We start from the raw sequence: 24,043 nt of genomic DNA, 5'->3' as shown, positions 1-24,043 counted from the left end.
AAAAGCTGCAAATAGAGAAAACTCGACCGGAAACAGCCGGGACATGTTTGTTGTTGCCACCTTTTGTGACTCATTTCAGCTACATGTCAATGGTGTTGGAAAATGTTAAAAGTTTATGCTTGTTTATTTTAACATTTTGATCGCATGATTCAGACATCATTGCTAGATATCGGCTGCTAACCTAGCGTTAGCATTTTGCTTATTATTAGCCACTTATGGAATAACGTTAAAGTTTTTGTATTTGCTGCGTTTTTCTGTTTGCAGTGTTTTTGTATTTGCTGCACGTTTTCTAAATGCTGCGCATGTGTTGTCAAATTGATGATGTTTTCTTAACTTGCTTGTGTTTTGTGCACTTGCATGTCATCTTAACTGGCTGTGCGTTGAGCTCTCCGCGTCTAAAACACTTTGCATGGATATATTTTCTATGTCACTTTTACTTGTCTGTATTTGAAATCAGGCATAAAAAGGTTTGCCAGGATCACTTTTCAAACTTACTTTTTGTTTTTGTGTGTTTAAAGTTTTTGCAGATGAAAGTAAAATTAAGGAACTTTGCCTGATCACAAGTCAGTTCACAGGAGAATGAATTAGAAATTTACATCAGACTTTGATTTGAAATTATGTTTTGGTCTCACTTGCCTCTCAGGGCCTCTGTAACTGAGCCATATGGTGGTACACTGACATAAAATGGGATAAGACTGATGGAGAGGATCCAATTACAGTGTTCACTGTCAAATAATGTTCAGTACATGTGGACATCAGTCAGTGTAAGTAATGCTTCAACAGTTTTTAAGTGTATGAGCAGAAATCCAACTCTTATCGTTCATATGAAGTTGTTTAAATGAAATAAAGCATTAGCAGTACTGCAATGAATTTCAAAATAAGAGCTACAAAGCTTAAGATGAAAACGTAGCATCATTAGCAAAATTAGCCCGTAAGGACAAAAGAGTTAAAACATACCTCAAATCCACCGACAACTAGCAGCGCGTTAATGTTGTGCGCTCGCATCTGCTCAGCAATTTTGTCAACATGCTTTGCAGGAAGAGTTCTGGAGGAAGGAAGGGAAAGAAACACAAAAAACATAATGCATGAGATTCAGCCGGAACAGTTTCAGTGGATGCAAAAACAGAGGTTGGTCTTTTTGTGTGCCACTTATATAACATGCATGGCTTTGTTTTCTTTGACGATTTCTAGCTTTAGGTTTTTGGTCCCACAAACACATTAACCATCTCACCTGTCCGACAATAACTCCTTACAAGCTGAGCAGTGCATTGTAGCTGCGTTCTCATCAAATTCCAGCCAATAATGTCTGTCTCACTTCTCACAAATCTTTCATTTATTGCTTAGATACCTTCATTTCTTTGTTTCCCGCTCTCTCTCTCTTTTTAGAAAATGACTCCACATTGTAGCTGGCTTTTAAATTTTAGCTTTCAGATTAAATTGATGCGTGTAGGGGCGCTGGTTTAGCTCAGTTGGTAGAGCAGGCACCTCATGTATAGAGGCTACAGTCCTCAACGCAGGTTATTTTCAGTCTGTCTTTGAGAGTTGGGTGGATAGGGTGTCTCTGTGCAGCGTCTCTGTTCTGGATGTCTGACTTGACGCTGTACGAGGACGGGGAGCAGCTCGTTCTTCCTCTCGGCCTCGGCTGTTAGTTTAGGAGGCGGTAGATTTGATATAAGTTTTCTACAGGCGAAGCATTTTAAACGTCATTATTGCCGTCAATCATGATTATTTAATCGTGGGAAGACAAAATCACGATCATGACTGTTTCAATACTCCTCCACTTCAGGGGATGAATTAATTAATTATAATTTAAAACCTAAAGGATCCCATTTTGAATGCAGAACAATCACTGTTAAATTACCTATAAGAAATCAAGACTTTACCTTTTGGTTCCTAACAGAGATCCACCTTGTCCCGTCCATCCTCCGACATCAGCCCATTTAATCTCCTTTATCTGAGGGGAAGACAAAAGCAACACATGCAATCTTTAAAACTTCCCTTTTTAACATTCTAATATATGAATCCTATGCCGTGGATGGTTTCTGTGTTGCTGCACATCTACCACACATCTTAACACATCTTAAACCTCCTGAGTACAGTCGTGTATCAGCTGACACGTCCTCCTGAGGTCACAGCTTGTTAGCAGGACTTAATTTCGTGGACACACTCTTTTATAAAAGAGAAGAACTGGACTGCAGCAGAGAGTCCCAGAGCACTGAAGTGTAGAAATCCATTACTCCTGCTGCTCTCCTCTCTTTAGGGTCAGTGGGTGCAGCCTGATTTCAGCCAGCCCCGGGCGCACACTGGGTGTTTAACCAACCGCTGATGTTGGAGACATTTTGATGAAGATAAATGGTCGGATCATTTGTTAAGTGCTGCTCTTTGAATGAGGGGATTTAAAGTGTTCCACTGGGAAAAGTTCAGTTGAGGATGAGGGAGAGGAAACCAGTTTAACCAGTCAGGCTCAGAGGGACAAAAAGCAGTGTCTCGTTACAGCACAGAACAGGTTTCACTTCAATACTCCGATATCTGTTGTGACTCTGTGGCTTTTACCTTCCATTCAAAAGGGAAAACTACCCCCACAGTATGTTCAGATCAGAATAAGCTCACTGTTTTATTATGATGCTGTTTCACTGCCTGTGTATTCTGTTGCCCTCTTTTGGTTCATAGCGGTACTGCACCAATGTTGGTTGAATGGCAATCTCAGATCCCGGTGAACGTGCCGGGCGGTAAGCGATAAACAACTTCACATCAAGACTTCCTTTTCCGCGTGCTGCGTTGTTACAGAAAGAGAAACCGTTCTGTTGTGATTCACTTGTTATTAACGGGTCTTAGCTTTGCCCAAATTTCAACATCATGATGCAGATTTGTAAGAAGTAAAAACTGAAGCTTTGTCAGGTCTGTCCTCAAGAGGAGAAGAACACTTTTAAAATGCTCATTTGTTGAACGGAGGTGGGATCGATCTGATGCGTTCGAGGAAGTCGGGAAATCTGAACGCTGAGCGGCTTTCGTGACACAGCGTCAAGGGAATTCATCTCAAGTTAAATTTTAGATCTAGAACAGATTGTTAGCTGTTAGCTGTTAGCATGCAGATGTCTGTTCATAGAGATTAATAAGAAGCTAAATACGCCGCAGCCTGCTGATACGTGATTGGTCAATATTACTCTGACTACAACCGTTGTTCAAACAGAAACCAGAACACCTGCCTTCCCGGGAATCCACGTCCCTGCCAGATTCTACTATGTAGATTGTTCTACTATGTAGAATCTGTACATAGATATTAGTCTGATTATGATGATTGTGTCTGACTCTCATCAAGCTGACCCAATTGTCTGAGTAATGAAATAAAGCTTGAGGGTAGTACACCAAATAATTGATTTTATGATGAAAATTATTTGATGAATACATTTGAATTACCAAATGTAACCTCCTAAATGTAATGAGAAGAAAATTTTTGCTAATATTTGTAACAACAGGTCCCGGATGTCAGGGCACAAAAGCAGGCTTCTTTTTTCTGGCCTACAAACACCAGGTTTGCCGACTGAAATAATAACTGCTGGTGGCAGAATTTATAAGCTCCAACTTAGGCTAGTTTGCTAATAGAGTTAGCATTAGCTCCATGAGCTTGAAACGCAGAGGGAGGAATTTTTAAATGTTTCAGCTGAATTGTTTAAAAAAAAGGTCAAACCTGTGAAAGGCAACAAAAAAAACATTCTCACCAACTGATATGAAAATAGAGTATGTCAGATTTTTTATTACGCTGTATAGGTATTTATTATTATAGCTTAACTATTATTTCTTACATATACAAGTCAACTGTGCAATAATGTCTTCTACACTGTGCTATTTTTTTTTATCTCATTCTGGTCTAATCATTTTGATAACACTGGCATATTTATCTACAAGGAAAAATGTATACATAGTGTGTATAGTTTTTTTATTACTATTACGTTTTGTAACTGTTATCATTTATGTTGTGATATTTTTATCCTTTTATTGCCCCCTGTCCTTTCAGTCTATTTTTATTACCTGAGTGCTCATTATATTTGCCTCCTTTGTGAGCTGCTGTAACGGGTCAATTTCCCGTGTGGGATCAATAAAGCTGTTCTTATCTTAACTAAAAGGGATAAAGAAAAAAATCTAATCAGACTTTCATCTTTTTTTTCTTAAGCTTGTACTTTTTCACTTTCACTGCTTCAAAAACATTTTTTACAGGAGTATTATCTTGAAAATCTGCTATCCTGAATAATGTTAGCTGGAGTTGCTGTAGTGAAACTTCAGCAGCACAGAGCTTCTAATATTAGCCACAATTTAGATCACATCCTTTAGTGAAGTGAAAAAGACAAACACGGTAGATGTGTGAGTCTTGAATGTGGCTTTTATAAAATAACATTATAACCTGAAAAATAAATGTAGTTATCTCTAGTTTATGATGTGCATTTTGGGTTTTTACTGTTACTAGTTAGCCAGACATGCTAACCGTTGCTGCTCACGTTAATGCAGAACAATACACTGTTTTTAAAAACACTTTCACCTTTGCTCCTGTTTTTTTAATCAAAGATAAAGTAAAAAGTGACCAACCTACTGTATAAAATCTCTTAGAGCACCATACACACACAGTTTCACCTTTTGGAGAAATATATAAACTTTGACTAAACTGCCGTGCATAGTTATGGATGCTAAACTGCGCAATCAATGTCGAGTGGAGGGGTTCGGCTAAGAGTAAATTCAGTACATGTACCTGTATATCAGTGCAAGTAGTACCCACCTGCCCTTTGTAGAATCCCTCAAAGCCGTCACTGACAGCAAACATCTTGTGCCCCTCAGAGATCCCTACCCTGACGGCTGAACGGACGGCAGCGTTCATCCCCGCTGCAGGGGCTCCGACATTCAACACGGCCACATTGAAGTTGCTCTGAGGGCATAAAACAGACCTGATTTAAGACTTTGAGGTGTACAAAAATCACAGTTAATACAGAGCGTGTGTTGCAGTTGTTGTTAGAGGACAGTTGATCAAGCTCTGCAGAGTGAATCAATAAATGCTCTCTGCCTCCTGCTGGGCCTTCAGTGGTCATTATCACACATGCAGTGGGAGCAGAGCCCCGAGGCGAGCTCCACAGCATGCAGTCCGCCTGCCGTGCTGCCTCTACACTTCACTGATCTTCAGCCTGAGCCACCTCAGCAGCAGGCTGCCACAGCTCCTGGCAAGGTTGAACAAGTCATCCCACAGCAGGGGGCCAGGTGTCAACTCATATTACTGCTCGGCAGAGCAGTGAACACTGAGCCCCATGTGAAGCCTTTCACTACAATTACAGGCTGCAGAGCAAATAAAGGGTGACACAGCAAGCACGTAAAACAGCTTATTATCAACTGGTCATCATGACTGCAGGTTACAACTTATTTTGCACTTCGAAGGAGGTTCTGTTACTTAAACTCAGGCCCAACTGTACACATTTTGGGGCCTAAATGTTTTGGAATTGCTCCAGTAGATTTCTTCAGCCAGCAGCCACGAAACAGACTGTAACACCTGCAGCGTAATCCAATGTAAATGCACCTGATCAAAGCTTATATAATAACTGACTGGCTTTGAGTGTCTGAAAACATTACAGAAAGGATCCCTACAGAGATAACCTTTTTATAAAGAGTAAGATCCTTTCGATTACTAAAAGCAACCGTTACATCGCTCCCTTTAAAAGGAGCAATTCTCCCCTGGAAAAAGCCGCTGTCAGTCAAAGCTGGTGTTCTCTGTAATCGATAACAGCAATAATACTTGAAATTGGTGCCATAGCTTTGGATAAAGTTGTACAAACAGCTCGTGCATTGCGCCCCTCCCTCTGAAAGGAATGGCCCATCGAGGCTGGAAGGAATTACTACCGTTTTCGCTGCAAGGGTCAGAGCGGTACAGAATCCGATACACGACGAGAATATACCGGTGGATCATCTAAAAAATCTTCAGGTCTGCAGTCTACATTTCAAACCTGACAATTTTGAACAAGACATGACATCGGAGGCGTCCTAGATTGAGGAAGTGTAGTTTAGCGAGCTCCCTGGCCTCCGCCAGATGACGCGTTTTATGCAGTCCTGTTGAAGTTTTCCAGGGCCCATTGGAGAAGCTGCATTATTTTCATCATCATAATGGCATTAGCACCCCATAATAGTATGATCGGACTGAGGTTGAAAATCGGCGAACTGGCCCTTTAAAGCCAACAAACTCCATTGACAAAACCAGCATTTTAACCTTGCCTTAATCTGGAGTTGATGGTGTACCGCTGCCTCGATTTATTATGTTGTTTGTGTTATTATTGACTTTGGTGTTTTAGTTGGTTAGTTGGGATCTGACAAATTATCGATTCACAATAATATTAAAAAAACAACAGATTGAGGCAGTGGTAGGAAAGCAACTCCCGTGCTCTGCAAGATAGAATTACTGTAAATGGAGTCTGGTGATTTGAAGAGAGCGATGTAACGTCTGTTTCTGGTTTTAAAAAATCATCTTCCTCTGTACCAAAAAGGTCTATCTCTGTAGGGATCCTTTCTGTAATGTTGTCAGACACTTTGCCACCCAGGATTGTGATGCAGCCTTTACAGACAGCTCTGACAGCTGCTGGCTGTAGCAATGTACTGGAGTAATTCAGAAACTTTTTGTACGCACTATTCATTTAGACCCCAGAATATGAATAAAAAAAGAAAAATAAGGCAAAGTTTTAAGAATACAGACTCCCTCTAACAGCAGGAAATAACACAGTAGCATAGTAGAATTCTATATGCTCTTCCTTTCAGAGAAAGACATTACCCAACTGGTCAGAACAACAGCACTCAGTAAGTGAGTCTTGTTTTCCTCTGAAAATAGCAGCATCATCATGCCAGTTTGCAGAAGCTGAGTCATTATTTGTTGGCAGATCTTTAGGACGGTGTAATAAAAAATTAAACACCTCTGTGGTTTGGGGACACCAATTCAATTCTCTCTACAAAAAACAAGCTGCACTCCAGGCACGGATGGAACTGCTACTGCATGATAAACATTTCCTGTTCTGTCTGTCTGCAGTCTCAAAGGGAAGTTTAAGATGTCATGTGGTGACTCACAATCGGCAGTTCAGATTCGGGTTTACGATGAGCCAGCAGTTTGTACGTCTTCAGGTTGTTTTCAAAACTCCTGCAGTGAAACACGAAACAATGTTAAACCAATAACATGACACATTTTCACTGACACAGAAATGAAAGTGTACGACATGAGGAACAAAATGAAGGTTGTATTTGGATTTATCTGCATAATTATTATTTCTATGTCCTGTGTGTAAACAGCTGAATGATGGAGGTCTAAAATGGCTCTGTGATGCATTTTTTCCTGCAGTGATCAACATCAAACTGATGGCATGTCTAGCACTGAAGTAACGGGCTGGCTTTGGTATACAGGTAAAAGTGGGCAGTCGGTCGTACCTGCCCCGAAGCTTAACCGCCTCCTCGAACCTCTTCTCGTCCATGGCCTTCTGGACCTCTTGAGTCTGAGGGAAAAGGATACAGGATACATTTGATACAGCACATTCAAAAACAGAGTTACAAAGTGTCGAGCATGAATAAAAAGAAACAAATTATCACTCAGCAATGCACTAAATACAGAGAAAAACACTACAATGAATACAGCAAACAGGCAAAAGTAAATCAAAGCAGACTTATACATGTGTGCAGGGAATTCCAAAGTGTGGGGACTCAAACAGCAGACAGAGTCATCTTTAGATTTAAAGCTTGTTATGGACAACAGATTTCTGCCTGAGGATAAGGCAGTGAATTTGGTCATAAGGAGAGAGCAGCTTGGAGATAAAAGGAGGTGCCAAACCAGACAGGGCTTTTAAAGTGATTAAGATTATTTAAAAAATGATTTAAAGAGGCTGAGGTAACAAATGTAAACAAGCTAAAATAGGTGTGATATGTTAATTTTTGTACCCAAATAAAAGCTCAGCCGCAGCATTTTAAATCTCAAGGAAGTTGCAGTGAGAATGTTTAAATCACATTTCAGGAACGTTTCATAAATCACGTTCTGATAGTTCAGGTCGTAACATCCTGAAAAGATCCTCAGAGTGTTGCAGTGAGCATGTTCTACCTTTGTCCTTATGTAACATTGAGTAAATGTTTTATAAAAGGCGTTCTGACATCCCAGGCCTCAATAACATCCTGATAAAATCTTCAGAATGTTGATGTTAAAAAGTTTAAGTTTAACGTTACAAGGACTTTATTTGAAATGATAAACATCCTTAAAAGGTTTTTTGAATATTAGACTAAAACGTTTTCTTTCAAACATAATTAGAACTCATAGGTAATGTTGGCCGATGTTATGGGAACGTTCCCTGCCAGCTGGGATAGTCTAAAAACCAGGGGTGTTCAGAGTGTGGGAAAGTGAGCCTCCCCTGAGAGAACAGAAAAGCACCCCAGGATCACACCAGGATTTCTGTCAGAGGGTTTGAAATTGCGAGCCAGGGGACCAAGGAGGTTGTTATCAATGTAAGCACTAGCATGGGGAGGGAGGCAAAGGGGGCAACCTCAGATTTGGTGTTATACTGTACTTCCTGCTCGTACAAAAGCGAGGGCACCATTTTTAAATTTAAGACAAGTTAAGTTAAGATTAATTCAATACAAATCTTTATTTAAGCCTCGAAAATCATTGAGTTTCCCTCATTTGCAATGATTTCGAGATACAAAAAATGACACAATTAAAACAACCAAAAACACAATACTTAATAAAAACAATTGCAAGCCGAGGTGAAGTCATTTGAGACCATCGCCTCATTTTTTTTTTGTCTATTATGAGCTGAACATGTTGGACTAACTGCTTTTCTGGTGTGAAGAGAGACGGAGCAATTCAAGAGTAAACATGTCATCATCTGTTGAAGCTAAAATTGTCCTTATTTTGACCTGTAATAAAAAGGTCTGTAAAACTTGAACCACATATTAAACAGTGGTGGGATTTTCCACTTCAGTTCTGTGAAGATCCACATGAGTACAACAATAAAGCTTCTGTGTGTGTTTCTAAGAGGGGGCTGCTATTACATCATCAGGCTGCAGGCCGCCATCGCCAACGCTGCCAAATGCTTCAGATAATCATTAACCAGACACAACTGCTCTCAAACAATACAGCACTCTTGTGAACATTAGTGCTCTCCAGGCCCAATGGGCTGTGCTGTTTGTCATCATTACTTAAGCTGCTCTAATTCGTCCCCATCGACTCTCCAGCAGAGTCATTTCACACTGTTGGTTTGTGCGCTGCAGCTTCCTCTCTTCTCAGCTTCCATATTTTTATAACACATGTTTGTGTGTGTGTTGTGAATGTGTTGCAGTGTTGGCCTGTTTCCAGCCCAGTCCAGTGCCTACCATCTGTACACACTCCATCAGAGGCAGCCGCACCGATTGGTTACCGCACAGAGAGACCACACAGGCTGGCGTGTTGGCTGTGGTCTCCAGAAGAGCGAGGACAGCCTCCACCCCCATGCGACTGGCCTGTGGGAGCAAACAGACAGAGCTAAACCTCCAGCACCTTGCTTGTTTCTACTGTGCACCTGTAATGTTTTTCTTTACCAAATCCACACTGCAAAAAGTGAAAATTAAGAAAGATGAAGTATTGTAAATAATAGCGGTGGGAATCGCAGGGTAACTCACGATACGATACGCGGACGTGGCCCACGATAACGATAATATCACAACACAACGATTCTGTGATAACTGATATATTGCAAGACAATACAATAACGATACATCACGATATGTGAAGAAGTGCAGAATTAAAGTATTATTCACTGCAATTGGGCGTCAGTTTCACAGATTTTGACACAAGTTGAGACACATCTGTTTAGAACGCTGAATTTGTTTAAAATTAAAATATCTATATTTGGCGACATCGATACGATAATTACATCACACCAGTCGGGACGAGGATATATTCCTTAGATATTTTTCCCACCCCTAGTAAATAATAGCAATATTTGCTTATTTTTTTGTCTGACAAGATATTTTTTCTTACCAGAAAGTTTTCAAGGAAAATCATTTCATTTGTTTTAAGCTCTTTTTGTCCTTTAGTATCCAAATAAGATATTACAACTTGTTACTGAGATTTTATTACTGCTTCTGAGTAACTATCAGAATAATAAATCTGTTTGATCAACGATGACAAGAACAAACTGTTTTGTCAAAGTCAGAATGTCTCATTTCAAGCATCGTATTCTTTTAATCTTTTCACATATTAAGAACAGATATTGACTTAATGGAATTCCATGTTTTTTGTCAATCTTAAACCACAACACACCAATCATGTTTTCTTATAGACGTCCAGAACAAAGACAGAACACTGTTCATATCTGAGGAACGGATGGGATGCAATTTGACTTCTACAGAAGTTTGGCAAAGAAATATAAATCGACCTGAGAGGGATTACTTATTTAAGACAAAATATGGATCTTTTATTGTAAATCCCAGAATAAATTATTTCATTTCAGGCAATTGCAATAGCATTGGAGGCTCGTCTAAATACTTTTCTACATAATGAGTTAAAAATTATTGTGTTATGTTTTTGAATCAGACAAATGCACCTGTTTTAAGTCGGGACACTCAAAATTTAAGATATCTGACTATTTATGTTTCCTAGTTGGTTTATGAAATCTAGGGAAGTTATATTTTGTAGTTCTGGCAGATAAGTAAATTCTCAGAGATAGATTTATTTTCCTGTTATTGAGAGGTGAATTGTTTGTAGTGTGCTTTCTTTTTCACACTGAGAACAACATTCTTCCTCTACATAATTTCTTTCTGCTTCAGATTTAGTCAGTTTGTGGCAAACATGAAGAGATTTGTCAAACACTGTCTGGGCTGCATCGCTTCACATGCTGAGCCACAAATCTGTTAATGTGCTTAACCTAAAACCTGTGACCATTTCTCCTCACACACACACACACACACACACACACACACACACAGGATTAAACAGGAAGTGCTCCAGACAACTAGGCTAGTCCTACCAAACACCTCAAATGTGGTGCAGTAGGTTGTGAACACTTACTCTTTTGGAAATGCAGTCAAAGGAAGTTATAGTTATGGTTACAAAATCAGTGCATAATATATTTTGTATGGGGCTGCTCTCATTATTTGTCCAACTGTTAAAAAAAAAAAATCTTCTTTTTGCATCATAGACGACAAAAAAGCATCCTGACATGTAAAAAGATGCAACCTGCAAAAGTAAAAGACGTGGACGTACCAGGATGCGGTCAAAAGCAGAGGGGGTCCCTCCTCTCTGCACGTGGCCCAGGATTGTCACTCGCGTGTCGAAACCCAAGCATTTGACGACAAGCTAGGAGGTTAAAACGTACAGGTGTTAGCAAATATATTTGGGAATATGGGCAGTAATGTGGAATAACACTCATTTATCTCATTCATACTAGTAATACAGCTAAATGTGACAATGTGTCTGCAGTTAAACAACATAATGAAACTCGCACACAAACACATACACAGACACGTCACCGAAACACAAACACAGTAGAAAAGCTGAAGAGAAGGGGAAACAGCAAAGCACATGCAAGCCATTCTAAGTTTTCAGTCATGTTAGCAGGAGCTCGTAGCTTAAAACTGAACATCACAGAAGATCCCAAAGTGGAACATTAAAGGGAGATACTCAGGTACTGCTCAAGGAAACAAAAAGCTCGACATGTCGGCCTTCAAATGAAGAACAGTTAGTGCAAGGTCATGAGGCATACAGTGATCATTTATATGTGCAAACAAACAGTGTGAAGGTATCAAAACATATTTAATACAAGGTCGTGTGATTGTGCTATCAATAAATATGTGGGTGTGAGGTTTAGTAGGGGTGTCTGCTCAGGAGTAGTAGTGCAGTGATAGCCATCTTACCAAACTAGAGTGTCTGATAGAAAACTCCAGAAACACAGCGACAGAGTCAAAGCCACACCAGGGCAGCAGTACAGTAGTAGAGGTCATACAGGAGGCAGTCAGAGCTGGGACACTCAAACACTCTGTACTTACATTCTTGATATAGTCAGTGGTAATGGTTTTGTTGCTACGATCAATCGCCCCCTCGGCTACAATTATGATATTCAGCCTTTTCATCCCTGCTCGGTTCTATAAGGAGGGGTGGTGGAGAAACAACATGACAGAAAAACTGAGACTGTGGCTGTGACATGGGCTCTCAGAAGCACGGGGGGGCCAGACGGGGCTCACAGCCCGGGAGCTGAGGACAGATTCTGTCATAATGAGCAGCTGGTGTTTACACTGCGTAATAAGCAATATCCTGCAGACATTATTGCTCGTCTTCGCTGTAATATTGTGGACAAAGCATACAGCATGATGATTATATTATTACCTGGAGAAAGATGGATCTTTTTCCACTCATACTAAACCTTTAAACCTGGGCCCTCTTTTTTTACATATTTTGAGCAGTGTTCATTTGGCAGCTGTTTTAGATTTAGTCTTAGTCTTATGATGAAAATGCTTCTTCCCCTTTATAGTATTTATTACATCTAGTTTTAGTCAACGACAACTCAAAACATTTTAGTCCAGTTTTAGTCAATAAAAAGTCATTCATTTGAATCAAAACATTTTCTCTCTTTAAACTAATTCAGTAATGATGCAGGTTAAATCTGCTGTAAAGCGCCGTCCTTTCATTAATTATCTCCTGATGATTTTCTCCACAGGTAATATAGATCCTACGCTGATGTTTTATGTGTGTATGGAAACTTTTGAAACGTAACGTTATTCACATAAAGCCACAGAAGGAAGCCGTGCAGTTACAGTAGCATATACGGCACATTCCTCTCTTGTCTATTTGCAGCAGCAGTGTTGGTTTTTACTGTGATAACTTTTTATATATTCATGATCGCTTCTCATTTAAACAGACAATGATCACTCTTTTATTTTATGGAAGAAGCGTCAAATGAAACGCAACACACCCCACGTCCGATGGCCCACTACTAACATTTCAGTCCTGTTTCATCTCGTTAACGGAAACAAAACGTGTCGAGTTTTTATTATCAACGATCTATTTTAGTGTGTCAACGTCTCGTCTTCATCATGAAGCAGCAGTAGGACACCAACTCTGCAAGGGAAAATTAGTGTTTTTGTCAATGGAGTTTGGTGGCTTTGAAGAGAGCGATGTAACAGCGGTGGGAAAAAAAACAATCTAACCCTCTAACAAAAAGCTCTCTCTCTGTAGGCATCCTTTTTGTAACATTGTCAGACACTTAAAAAAAAAGTTGGAGCCTGTCAGTGGAAAAAACAAGAACTTTTAGCAGATGAAAATTGATCCGGGGCATTTGCCCTGATAGAAAACATAGCAGCCATTGAAGCTGTGTCATACCTGCTGGCTGAAGAAAACTGCTGTTTACATATATTCCAAAATATTTAAGGCTTAAAATATGTTAAAATATGGCCCAGGCTTAAATAGATTCAATAACCTTTTAACATATTTCATGGCAGAAAAACTGAGGGAAATCTGTGATGCTGAATATTTGGGCTTTTTGAGGCTCCGTCAGGTCTCCGTGCTTCTGGCTTCCCCTTTCTTTGCACTCAGGTACTCACATCCTTGACAATACCAGAAGTTATAGGCTTCCCATGTCTGTCAATGGCTCCCTCTGCAACTATGATTATGTTCAGCCTTGTGCCCCTGGAGCGGGTCTGAATCATACAACAGTGGCATGTTTCCAAAGCAGATAAACACAATAAGACACCAGACAACTTAGACTAAAGACTTTCCTTCATATCCGTCTTCTCTGATAGAAAAATAAGGAATTTTGTCCTTGTAGAAAAACACAGAAGATATGCAGAATAATGACATTTTTATAATAAATATGACATCCAGTAGGTATTATGTAGCTCTGACTCTTGTACAATACGGTTCATTGGGTTTACAGTGGGGAACAAGTAAGATCATGTTACCGCAGACAGTTTCTGACACATCTTGTCCTCCCAGCCGTCCTCTGGGGGCATCTCAGGGATCAGCACCCAGTCTGCCCCACAAGCCAGGGCGCTCACCAAGGCCAGGTAGCTGTGATAAAACACACACACACACACACACACACACACACAGAGAACAGTGTGGATGTAAACAGAGCTGATAGAAGTCTCTGTGTCTGACGGAGGAAGTTTGTTTTCATATCTGCTTATCAAAGTTTATCAAATGCAGTCTTACCCACAGTGTCTGCCCATGACCTCTAACACAAACGTTCTCTGGTGGCTGAAAGATAAGAGCAGAAAGTATGATTTAGCAGTGCGTTTGAGCAGGGTATCTGCACACTTTAAGACGTCCCCCTGCATTTACCGTTCGGCTACCATAAGACAGCACTGTAAAGACAGCTTGTCATGCCGGTCCCCACAAGCTTTTTTCACTACCTTTCAGAAGCAGGAAACACTTCTCTAATTACTTTGTTGAATGATGTTGAACTATTAAGTTGATGCAAAATATATAGGATCTCTGCAATAACCGTGGCTATCTAAGTGTTAATGGTGCCTGACAACTGATAGGCCTGGTGGCTTCGTCAGCGCTGATATATTATACCCCAGATCAAATGAAATGCCTCCCCTCCAGATATTTCAAACATTCTGAGACATTTTAGACCATGAAAATAAAAATCTAACTTTAAGAGATTAAAAGATTTTTAAGACATCTGCTGGGACAGTGAGGGGAGAATTCACTGAAGGAGTCTCCACCTCATTCTCTGAGCACACGCAAAGGATTAAATGCACCCCAAACAGTGCTGTTAGCGTCATTATGCATTCGGGTCAAATTTGGCCCCTTTCTGTGTAAATGAGCCTCGTGACAAAAAGCATCTAATTCACAAACTCCAGCGCTGACAGCACCGCGCAGTGAAAACATTACCGCCGGCAGAGAGCTGGTGGGAACTGCAGCACAGTATTATGAAGGCTGTCACGCTCTGAGTTTACAGTAATCATGACGACAATTCCACCTTTTGTTTGACCTAAAAAACTCAAATGTCTGTAAATAACATTTCATTATTATTATAATCAGGAGATTAATCGGTCAGGGGCTGTGCGAGGCTCAACCCCGGCACACACAGGCACACTTTGCCCACATGTGTGGAGACGGTCCAAAGCCGTTAAGCAGGACGGGGATTATTATATCTGGATGAGCTGCTACTGCGTTACAGAGAGTGAAAGTAGTAAAACATTTGTCGAGTCTGGACGTTACAGTAAATTGTTAAAAGAGCTGCCCTCTCCTCTCCCTGCTCATCATTGATCTGTGGATGGAGTTGAGATCCAAGCTCATTTAATGCACGAGAGTGCAGCACTGCGCAGCAGAGGGTGGAGGTGCAGACAGCTTCTCTCCACAAGCAGACACAAATCAAGAGCAAACTGCACGGATCTGCAAAACTTGGACGTTGAGACGGAGCAGACAGCGGGTGCAAACGATGCTCAATTTATGGAGTATTAGCGGCCACAATTCAGTCTTAGTGAATTCTCTCCTGAGTGTATTTATAAATAGATATTTGAATGGAGATGGCAGCCTCAACTAGGAGATATATTTGATGTACTAACTTAACCTGCACCTAACTATTTCTGTTCCCATACCTGGAAATAGCAGGAAGGAATCCTCTCTGTCAGACCAACAATAGAGCATATGTCAAATTTTAACTTTTGAGATTGAGATTCCATTTTCAGCATTACAAGACCATAAATGTGCTCCAAATCAACTGTGTTAAATAGTTAAACAAGCATTTTTCTTCCACGTTAGGGCAATGGGATTCTTAGTCAAAGTAGTTATGTATTCAGGGCTCAAAATGGACTAAGCATATGTCATTTAGCTTTAATTACTTAATTTAGGATGTACTAATACTTAAGCCCAACAGATAAAAAAAACAAATAGCTAATCAACAGCATCTCCCCCTCACCTCTGTGCAGTTGTCATAATAGCGTCCACCACCTCGATGATTCTGTGCAGAGCCGAGTCGGTGCCGATTGTCATGTCTGTTCCACAGAAGTCGTTATCGATGGAGCCGACCATCCCCACGATGTGGAGGGCCGAATACTTCTGAACAGCGTCTGCTTCGATCAAGCCTGAAAGGATCAGGATGTGAGGACTTAACCAGCGTCTCCTCTGTGTTTCCTACTTATATTTCAGACCGGTTACTCTCATGGTTTGTTTTGGAAATATAGTAACTAAAAACCTTTAGCACTGTTAGTTATACTTCTCAGAAGATGATGCGACATGGATCTTTGTCTGCTTGCAGGGTGCAGAGTTTGATATTCAAACCGGGGAGGTTGTGACAACAGCCAGGATGAGAACAGAACACGAAACAGTGATTCATAGAAAAGGTAACTGAAGTGTTCTTTTAAAGAGAGTATGGGAGGATGTGGGATGTGTGAAATATCTAACTTACAAACAGAAATGTCAGCTAATACTGGCAGCAAGTCAGTGTGGAAACAGAGTCTGACCACATGCAGCTTCTGCAGCGTTTCTTTTATCAGACATGAATTAACAGAATAAAAAGTACCTTGCTCCACCAGCTCCCCCAGCAGCCCGCTCCACTCCTCCCTGAACAGGTTAGCTCCCGTCAGACTTCCATCTCCACCGATCACACACAGGTTGGTGATGCCGTGCTGCACCAGGTTGTGAGCTGCCTTCAGGCGTCCCTCGTGGGAGCGAAACTCTTTACAGCGGGCACTGCCAATGACAGTCCCACCCTGATGATGACAGGTGGAAACATTTCTTCAGCCTGCTTTTTGCTGTGATTTTAAGGAAGCTTTCCATTATGCAAACATGTCTCCTTGCTATAATCACTCGTATCTCGTCCTCATGTTTTATGTCCTCCAAGCAAGGATGTGAGGAAGAGATACGAGGCTGGAGGAAACAAAGCTGCCCATCAAAAAATCCTTGGTTCAACATCCTTCACCTTATCTGTTGTGTTTACTCTGAATGTTTATCTTTCTGCTACGTTACGTTTATCAGGAAATGACTGAATGATTTTATCTATGACAAGCAAACATAAATGGTATCGAGCTGCAGCATTTCACCTACTTTACGCTACTGGATAACAGACTTCCTCTGAGAATACAGCTTTGTTTCTCGCTCTAAGCTCCTGCAGAAGCCTCCTCTGTTCTTTCCCTGACATGCATTTAAGGGTTTGGAATATCCTTCATAATGGCGAGGGGAAACGCGCAGGGGAGAGGATGAAAGGAAGCATAAGTTAGGAGTTAATGGTGACTGAAAAACACCCTAAGTTACTCAGTCGTGTCTGTATCCTTGCAGTATTCATTTAGTCTTGAGGGGAACAGAGTAAACACAGCTGATGAACACACACTGGCTGCTGGCGTGTTAGGCTGTGACCTCTGTAACCACAAAATAACCTTATCTGTCAGCAGCAGGACTTCCTCTTTAAAGCCTTTAAAGATAAGACTTACTTTGTACCCTCATTTCCTTTTCAAGTACTGCAAGAAGAAAGGTTTAGGAACTCTAATAGTAACTATATTTTAATCTTTGTTTAGCTCCTGAACAGAGCGGTTTCTAGAGCCGTACAGTAATTGCATTAAGTGTGAGAAATCCTTATAATTACTCACCACTTGTAGCATGCTGGAGACACTTTCCCATGTGGCTTCCTTTATGTTCTCTCCTCCGTCCACCATACCCTGATACCCCTGATGAAAACATATCACACATCTTAGTAAATAAACAGAAGAGAACAGATACTCCAAACAACATGAAGCTCACAACTTTACTACTTTATTTTTCAACCAAATTTACGGACCAACACAAATATATGATTGTGAAATTTAAGACTTTAACATGCGTGCTTTAAAGTGTGTCCATATACATTGTACAGTGCAGAAACCTGCTGCAGAACACCCAGGGTACTGCAAGTACCTGAGTGGGAGGGGAGTTTCATACGAGGCATCTGCTAAAGCCAAGTCAGTTATATAACGGCACGCTGAGCGATAGGGTTCATGACACACACACAGATGTGCAGGGATCATTAGATGAGCATGCAGAGCACAGCACTCGCCAAAGCTCCTCTTACATCTGCTATGTGAAAATAAACACAGTCTACGGTCCCTACATACAGAGAACAGGGTCCATCTTATTGGTGTCAAAATGAAACAAGTGCAGCCGTGCCTTCATGACATGCATTAATTAAAAACACTTCTGCTTCTGATGTCTTTGACATTAAGCTGCTAATAATGTTTCTCAAACCTCTGCTGAGAGTAGAGTGTGTGTTTTCTTTCCCATCTCCCACTAATATGGGAAAGTTAAGATGAATACTTGCAATAAGTCAGGCCTTAGGTCATCTATACTAACATCAGGCTTATTTAATGTTTCATGTGGTATTTCTTTTGCAGGTATTTAGCCATTTAAATGCCGGTGGCTCACCTCCTAAAGTCTCCGTGTTCCACCAAAATAAGCTCCCTTTCCAACATTATTTTGCAATACCACCTTTGCTGGATCCGGGGTTTAGCACCTTTTTTCTCACACCTAGCATTTGTACTGAAAATTCTACTTCATTCACTTCATGACTTTATCCTAAAAATGCTGATTAAAATAAATCTCCCACCTCTCATTTCTTTTTCTTATGCCTGTCCTAATATTCCTTTCCCCAACACTGGTCCGTCACAGAGTGTAGATAGCTCTGGCTACGTGAAACTTGATGTGTTTTGCATGTAAAACGTTTGCAAAAATATTTCAGTTCAAAGTATACACAGTGAGGATGATGTGGCTGCAGGTTAGGGCTGCACAATTAATCAAGGATTATTAACTACTCAAATCAAGGCGCTCAGATCAAGTGCCTCTTAAACTAACAGCCACTCCCCCAGGGGGGCATGGAGAGGTTTTGGCTTCACTTGTGGGGGAGATGTCATGTCATGAGCGCCTGCCTTGAAGAGGCGAGTGGAAACTCTGAACAGTGTTTCGGTTTATCGAGTGGCCATGTAACTGGCGACTTTCAACAATATGCCTGTGGTTGTCATAGCTACAGCAGCTGTTCAAAACAGCAAGTGAATACGTAGTTTTCCTCGTGAATGCCTCTATGTTGTTTTTCATTACGAGCTCAACATATACTTGTGTTGTTTGTGCAAACGTGTCATGTAGGCTACTAATGCTCAGTCGTGTTTTGAACGCTGCTTGTTGTCACGCTAAAACAGGAAGAGAGCGAGTCTCTGTTACACTGAAACACCGGTCCCCCAAAATGGCTCGAAGAGGTCATGTAACCTGCGTCTGTGCTGCAAAGCAACACGACTAACTTGTTCAAGCAGCTGAAAAAAACAGCACTGAGTGCAGCATGATGAGTGTATGAAGGCCAAGGGGAATAACGTCACTGCTCCCCGACCTTGTCCAGCATGAAGTCATCCATACAGACATCCACAAAAGCTACATTGTACAGCGTGTTATCCACATCCACATTATCCAAAGACAGAAATTACCATTGCATTTTGCCTCTAGAAGATGCACCAAAGTCAGGTGGAGAACCTGATTTTAAGTCTTAGTTTGATGCAACATTTGTACATGAGCTGGAATGTAGCACACAATGGAACTGAAAGTGTTGATCTGATCCTAAAATACATAGATAATCGTGATCTCAATATTGATCAAATAATCCTGATGAGCATTTTGGCCATAATCGTGCAGCCCTACTGCAAGTCATGTTACCTTCTTGACTCTCTTCTAAAGCATCAAAAGAACTATGAATACTTACAAAATACCTTATATTGATAAACAGCTGTATATCTTATAATAGTACTTTGTGGTTAAAAAAACCGAATGTACATTTGATTATGTTTGGTATTAAATTCTACTGGTCTAGGACATGATATTTTAGATAACTTGTATAGTCATAATTCTTATGCATTATCCTGATTTTCTCTGAGTTTTGTGAGCACTCATACTGTTGTAACCCGTATCACAAAGTGTTGGCTCACCTCATGAATGAAATACACTTTAGCTCCAACATATAAACCCATTCGAACCACGGCACGTACAGCAGCATTCATCCCTGGAAAAAGAAAACACAAATGTAATTTGCATATTAAAACAAACTTTTATGAAACACTTCAGTGATCGGCGGGATAAAGAAAACACATCTTCAACTGTAGCACATAGTTGTAAAATCATAATTAACATGGCTGTAAAACTGTCACTACATGCAGCAATAAATCCTTTATTTGCTCTCGATAAGTAATTGCATGTCTTTAATGTGGTCTGTTTTTCTGACTGCAGCCTATCTGTGTTTATACTGTCTCTCTATCTGTGGCTTGGGCCAAATTCTCACAGCAGCATAGCACAGCATGCTGCCATTTTTGGTCAGAAGCTTTCCCAGCTCCTCCTGCAGCCTCCCTGCTAATTTGTGGTTAGTCCAAGTGAGCTCAGTAACCAGTAATGCACTGCTGTGACTTGAATGCCAATGGCAGGTTAGCTTCAGCACTAACTGCGAGGATAATGGTTTACACAGAGCAGGCAGAAAGAAACTTGGCTGACTGGAGGAGATATAAAAAAACAGAAGAAAGCACTGAGTTTCCTTTCTCTGCACAAATGGCTGAAGCTCTAATGGCAGCCGAGCTGTGCTGTTACAAAGCAACAGATTTTTAGGCAGCTTGTGGAGAGGAAAAGACAGCAATGAAAGTGAAACAGACAGCAAAACTTAGAAGGGGAACTGTTCTGGAAAGTAAAAACTCTTCGGATTTTAGTGTTTCTTCGTACATGGGAAGTCTGGAACCAAAAAAAGGATCCATTGCTGTTAGAAAAGGACCAATCATTCAACATGCTGTCCAGTGTTGAAAGCCCATGACCTACTGTCTCGTTACATAACTATGTTCATATAAACAGCCTGCTTATATCACTATCTGAGAAGACAGAAGAGGAAATGAGAGCGAGAAAGACACAGAAAACTTTTAAGGATCTTGGAGAAATGTATTGTTCATTTTTCTTGTCTAGTTTTGAGCTCGAAGTCGTGAAGTTTGTCCGTCTCATTCTGCAGTACTGACACTTTCTCATGAAAGAATGAAGAGTGAAAAGACTAAGCCAAGGCTACACAATGCCCCCTGACACAGACATTCAGCTCCTGTCATGCATGCCACAGCCTCATTGCTTTGCTAAGGGGCCAACTCCATGCCTTGTTTTTTTTCTCTTTACGTGTTCATGTGTGCGCCAACAACCTGTCGAAGATTAATTAATTTCTTCTGGGAGAGGAGAGTCATAATAGAGATAACTTGGCTGGCAGTAAACAAGCATCAGTATACAGTGCTGTCATATGTTGACAGGAAGTGCAAAAGGTAGAGTACACAGATGAAACATTAACTCCTGGTTAACAACCTGCAGGAATTTTCATATTAGACCTTCTGACATGTCACAGCAGGAGAAGCACAGGTGTATATAATAAACGTATTGATGGGTAAATTCCTTCAAGCTGCTTCTATTTGTGTTGTGCATGCTGAGTCACTGTGACAGCTCAACAAGATACGTTTAGACAACTGCGACATTGTCAGTGTTATGAGTAACACCTGTGCTTTTCCAATTATACAAATAATTTTCTGTGTTCCAAGTAGCATACTTTTCCTTTTTACTACAGTACATACTACATCTGCCTGTACAAGTACATACTTTACATGCAGTACTTGCACAAATCCATCATGACATCAGCAGTGAACTTTAACTCTCTTACTTAAAAATCGTCTGATACATCCAATACAATACTTGTGTAACATACAATAATACAAAAAAACTGATTAATCGAGACAGAGGAGGAAGAGCAACTCTTGTTTTCAGTCAAAAGACACTGTTTCTGTCAACAGTTCGGTGGCTTCTGGGAAGCGATGTCAGAGCTTATTCCGATGAAAAAAAGGATCTTACTCAATAAGAAAAAGATCCATCTCCATAGGGACTTTTTCTGTAAGGATCTCATACAATCTGAGCATTAATCTGAGGCTATCAGAGGCAAAAAGAAGCATTAAGACCCCATATCGTCTTTATAGAAATAAGGTCTAGGTTTAAAGATAGTGGAATTTTGTGCTTCCTGTTTTACAATTGGTTTTATTGTAGGATATTTTGTATCCTGTATTGTTATATCTGTTTCATTGCTGTTTTGTACTGTCTGTTGTGCATTTGTTGTTGATTTCATACATTTTAAAGGCCCATCGAGGGAGGGGCATTGCAAATGAGCCAAGGCTATAAATGCTGTAGTGTGTGGCATCGGTTTACTTGCTGTACTTGCCTATTCAGATAAACATTAAATAAATAAATACCACTTTATTTATCTTTTTTCTACATCTTAAATTCTTTTACATGTTGCAATATTATGAACTCTGGTGGAAGGTTTCTTTAAATTTTATCAAAATAATGCCTTCTGCCTTCAAAATTAATACAAGTACCTGAACTGAAAACCTGTATTGATTTTCAGCATTAATTGAGGTAGCTCCTCTGTGCGTTATTAAAACGTCTTTGCTGAACTAATAGCAATTCATTTATAAAGCACTTCATGGTATTGTCCTTTTCATGGGGGCAGGGGGTGTGTATTGTAAGTCGTGTTTCAGTCAAATGAAGAGACGAGCCGGTGAGCACGTGACCAGGGTTTCCTCTGTGACGCAGCACCAGCCGAGTGGAGACAGGGCAGAGATGTATGCAGCTCATCACGTACACAGGATACAGCATCCACCAGTGGCCCCCACTCACTATGACTCCTAACCACAAACTCTATTATTGTTTTGTATTATACATGTTAAGAGACTTATTATGCGGTTTTTATCCTTCCTGTCACTATCAGCAACCTGCACGTCGACAACCGCAATGCAGTCGCGTGCACGTCAACGGTTGTCACTCTTTCATCCAAGTTAATATGACAGTGTTTTTAAAGAAACACTTGTTAGTTATATTAAAAAGCTAATAAATTCTGGTCTGTCTGGGAAAAGATGATACGGCTCGACCTTGCCATCCCATTGAACAGCTGCCCGACAAACATGCCATCAAATCAATGACTCCAAAGGATGCTGCTGCTAGCTAGTTAGCAGGATATGTCATGTTAGCCTCAGGTTAGCATGCTAGCTGGCGGGCTTCCTGAACGTATGGTCATTGTCCTACTATTTCACAGATACACTTCGCTGCAACGCAATGCTTTGTAGTAAGAGAACTGTAATTCCTTCAGTGAGAGTACATTATGACACAGTTGAAGAGGGGTATTTTCGCCCTCTACGGGCCTGTCCTCACACTGGTAACAGATCTGTAAACTGTCACCGACTGTTTACCTTGAGCATCTCCTCCGCTTGTCAGCACTGCGATAGCTTTCCCCGCTCCCGACAGGTTCTCAAAGAAGATTTTCTTGGTGTCTGGCTGCGCCATTTTCAAAGCGGTTCAGTGTAATTCCCAGTCGGATCCAATAAAATAAAACAACCAGGCCGGCAAACAGTACAAAATTGTGCTGAACTGATGAAGGGCAACACTCGTCCGCCCCCTCTACCTATGAATGCCCGCTATGCTCTTCTTCTGCTCCCTGTTCCGCATCTATTCGTCGATTTGCATAGACTGACCGAGAGCAGAGTGATTGACGTGGTTATCAGCCAATCAGATCTCGGTTCATGGAGTTTTACGTTTGTTTTAACCAATAGAATAAGAGGTGGGTGGTATGTGGGCGTGGCAGACTCTAGGAAGATGCCGGTGCGGATTTCAAATCTCAGGGATGCTTTTTGTTTTATTGTAGAGAACAATAGGCGCACTGACAGTCTGTAATACATGCACATATAAAAAGCATACCGAAAGTGGAAATAAAGAAAAAGTTATATTCGCAAAATGTATCAATAGTCAATAAGTGTTTACCTTTTTTTGTGAATATGGAATCTTCCCAATAATTAAATTTACTGTGCACATTGTTTATCTTGATTACATATTACACAAATGTTTTTATAGTATCACCTAGTTTTTTTTCCATCTCCTTCTCTTCCTACTTTGTAGCAATGACAGTGTAGAAATGAATTGAAAAGTGACGTTAACATAAATAAATATGCACATTTTTAGAGATAACATGCACAACTGTATATCTATTAAGTATGGTTATTATACGCTGAGGAA

The 24,043-nt window shown here is 40.6% G+C and overlaps 1 protein-coding gene across 5 annotated transcripts in view; it reads right to left on the bottom strand.

The window, feature by feature from the left end:
* The window catches only part of pfkpa (phosphofructokinase, platelet a), a 34,934-nt gene extending 11,476 nt beyond the window's left edge, over positions 1-23,458 (bottom strand). For 3 of the 5 annotated variants that reach the window (XM_069667652.1, XM_069667648.1, XM_069667651.1), the window contains exons 1-15: positions 23,224-23,458; positions 19,909-19,982; positions 17,560-17,637; positions 16,497-16,686; positions 15,894-16,059; positions 14,177-14,221; positions 13,924-14,032; positions 12,016-12,111; positions 11,234-11,326; positions 9,364-9,489; positions 7,438-7,502; positions 7,084-7,153; positions 4,769-4,915; positions 1,884-1,954; positions 958-1,045 (exon numbers count right to left, since the gene is read on the bottom strand). In XM_069667652.1, coding sequence (XP_069523753.1) covers positions 958-1,045; positions 1,884-1,954; positions 4,769-4,915; positions 7,084-7,153; positions 7,438-7,502; positions 9,364-9,489; positions 11,234-11,326; positions 12,016-12,111; positions 13,924-14,032; positions 14,177-14,221; positions 15,894-16,059; positions 16,497-16,686; positions 17,560-17,637; positions 19,909-19,982; positions 23,224-23,317 — 1,512 coding nt within the window. In that variant the 5' untranslated portion in view covers positions 23,318-23,458. Of the gene's footprint in view, positions 1-957; positions 1,046-1,883; positions 1,955-4,768; positions 4,916-7,083; positions 7,154-7,437; positions 7,503-9,363; positions 9,490-11,233; positions 11,327-12,015; positions 12,112-13,566; positions 13,663-13,923; positions 14,033-14,176; positions 14,222-15,893; positions 16,060-16,496; positions 16,687-17,559; positions 17,638-19,908; positions 19,983-23,223 lie in introns of all 5 variants that reach the window. The other 2 variants (XM_069667649.1, XM_069667650.1) reach the window with 1 other exon arrangement.
* Positions 23,459-24,043: the final 585 nt, after the last annotated feature.

This window comes from Semicossyphus pulcher, unplaced genomic scaffold (genome assembly GCF_022749685.1).
Source record: "Semicossyphus pulcher isolate SPU_LCO1_2020_fin unplaced genomic scaffold, fSemPul1.0.p SCAF_18, whole genome shotgun sequence".
Lineage (NCBI taxonomy): Eukaryota > Metazoa > Chordata > Actinopteri > Labriformes > Labridae > Semicossyphus > Semicossyphus pulcher.
This window is presented reverse-complemented; position numbering and strand designations above follow the sequence as displayed.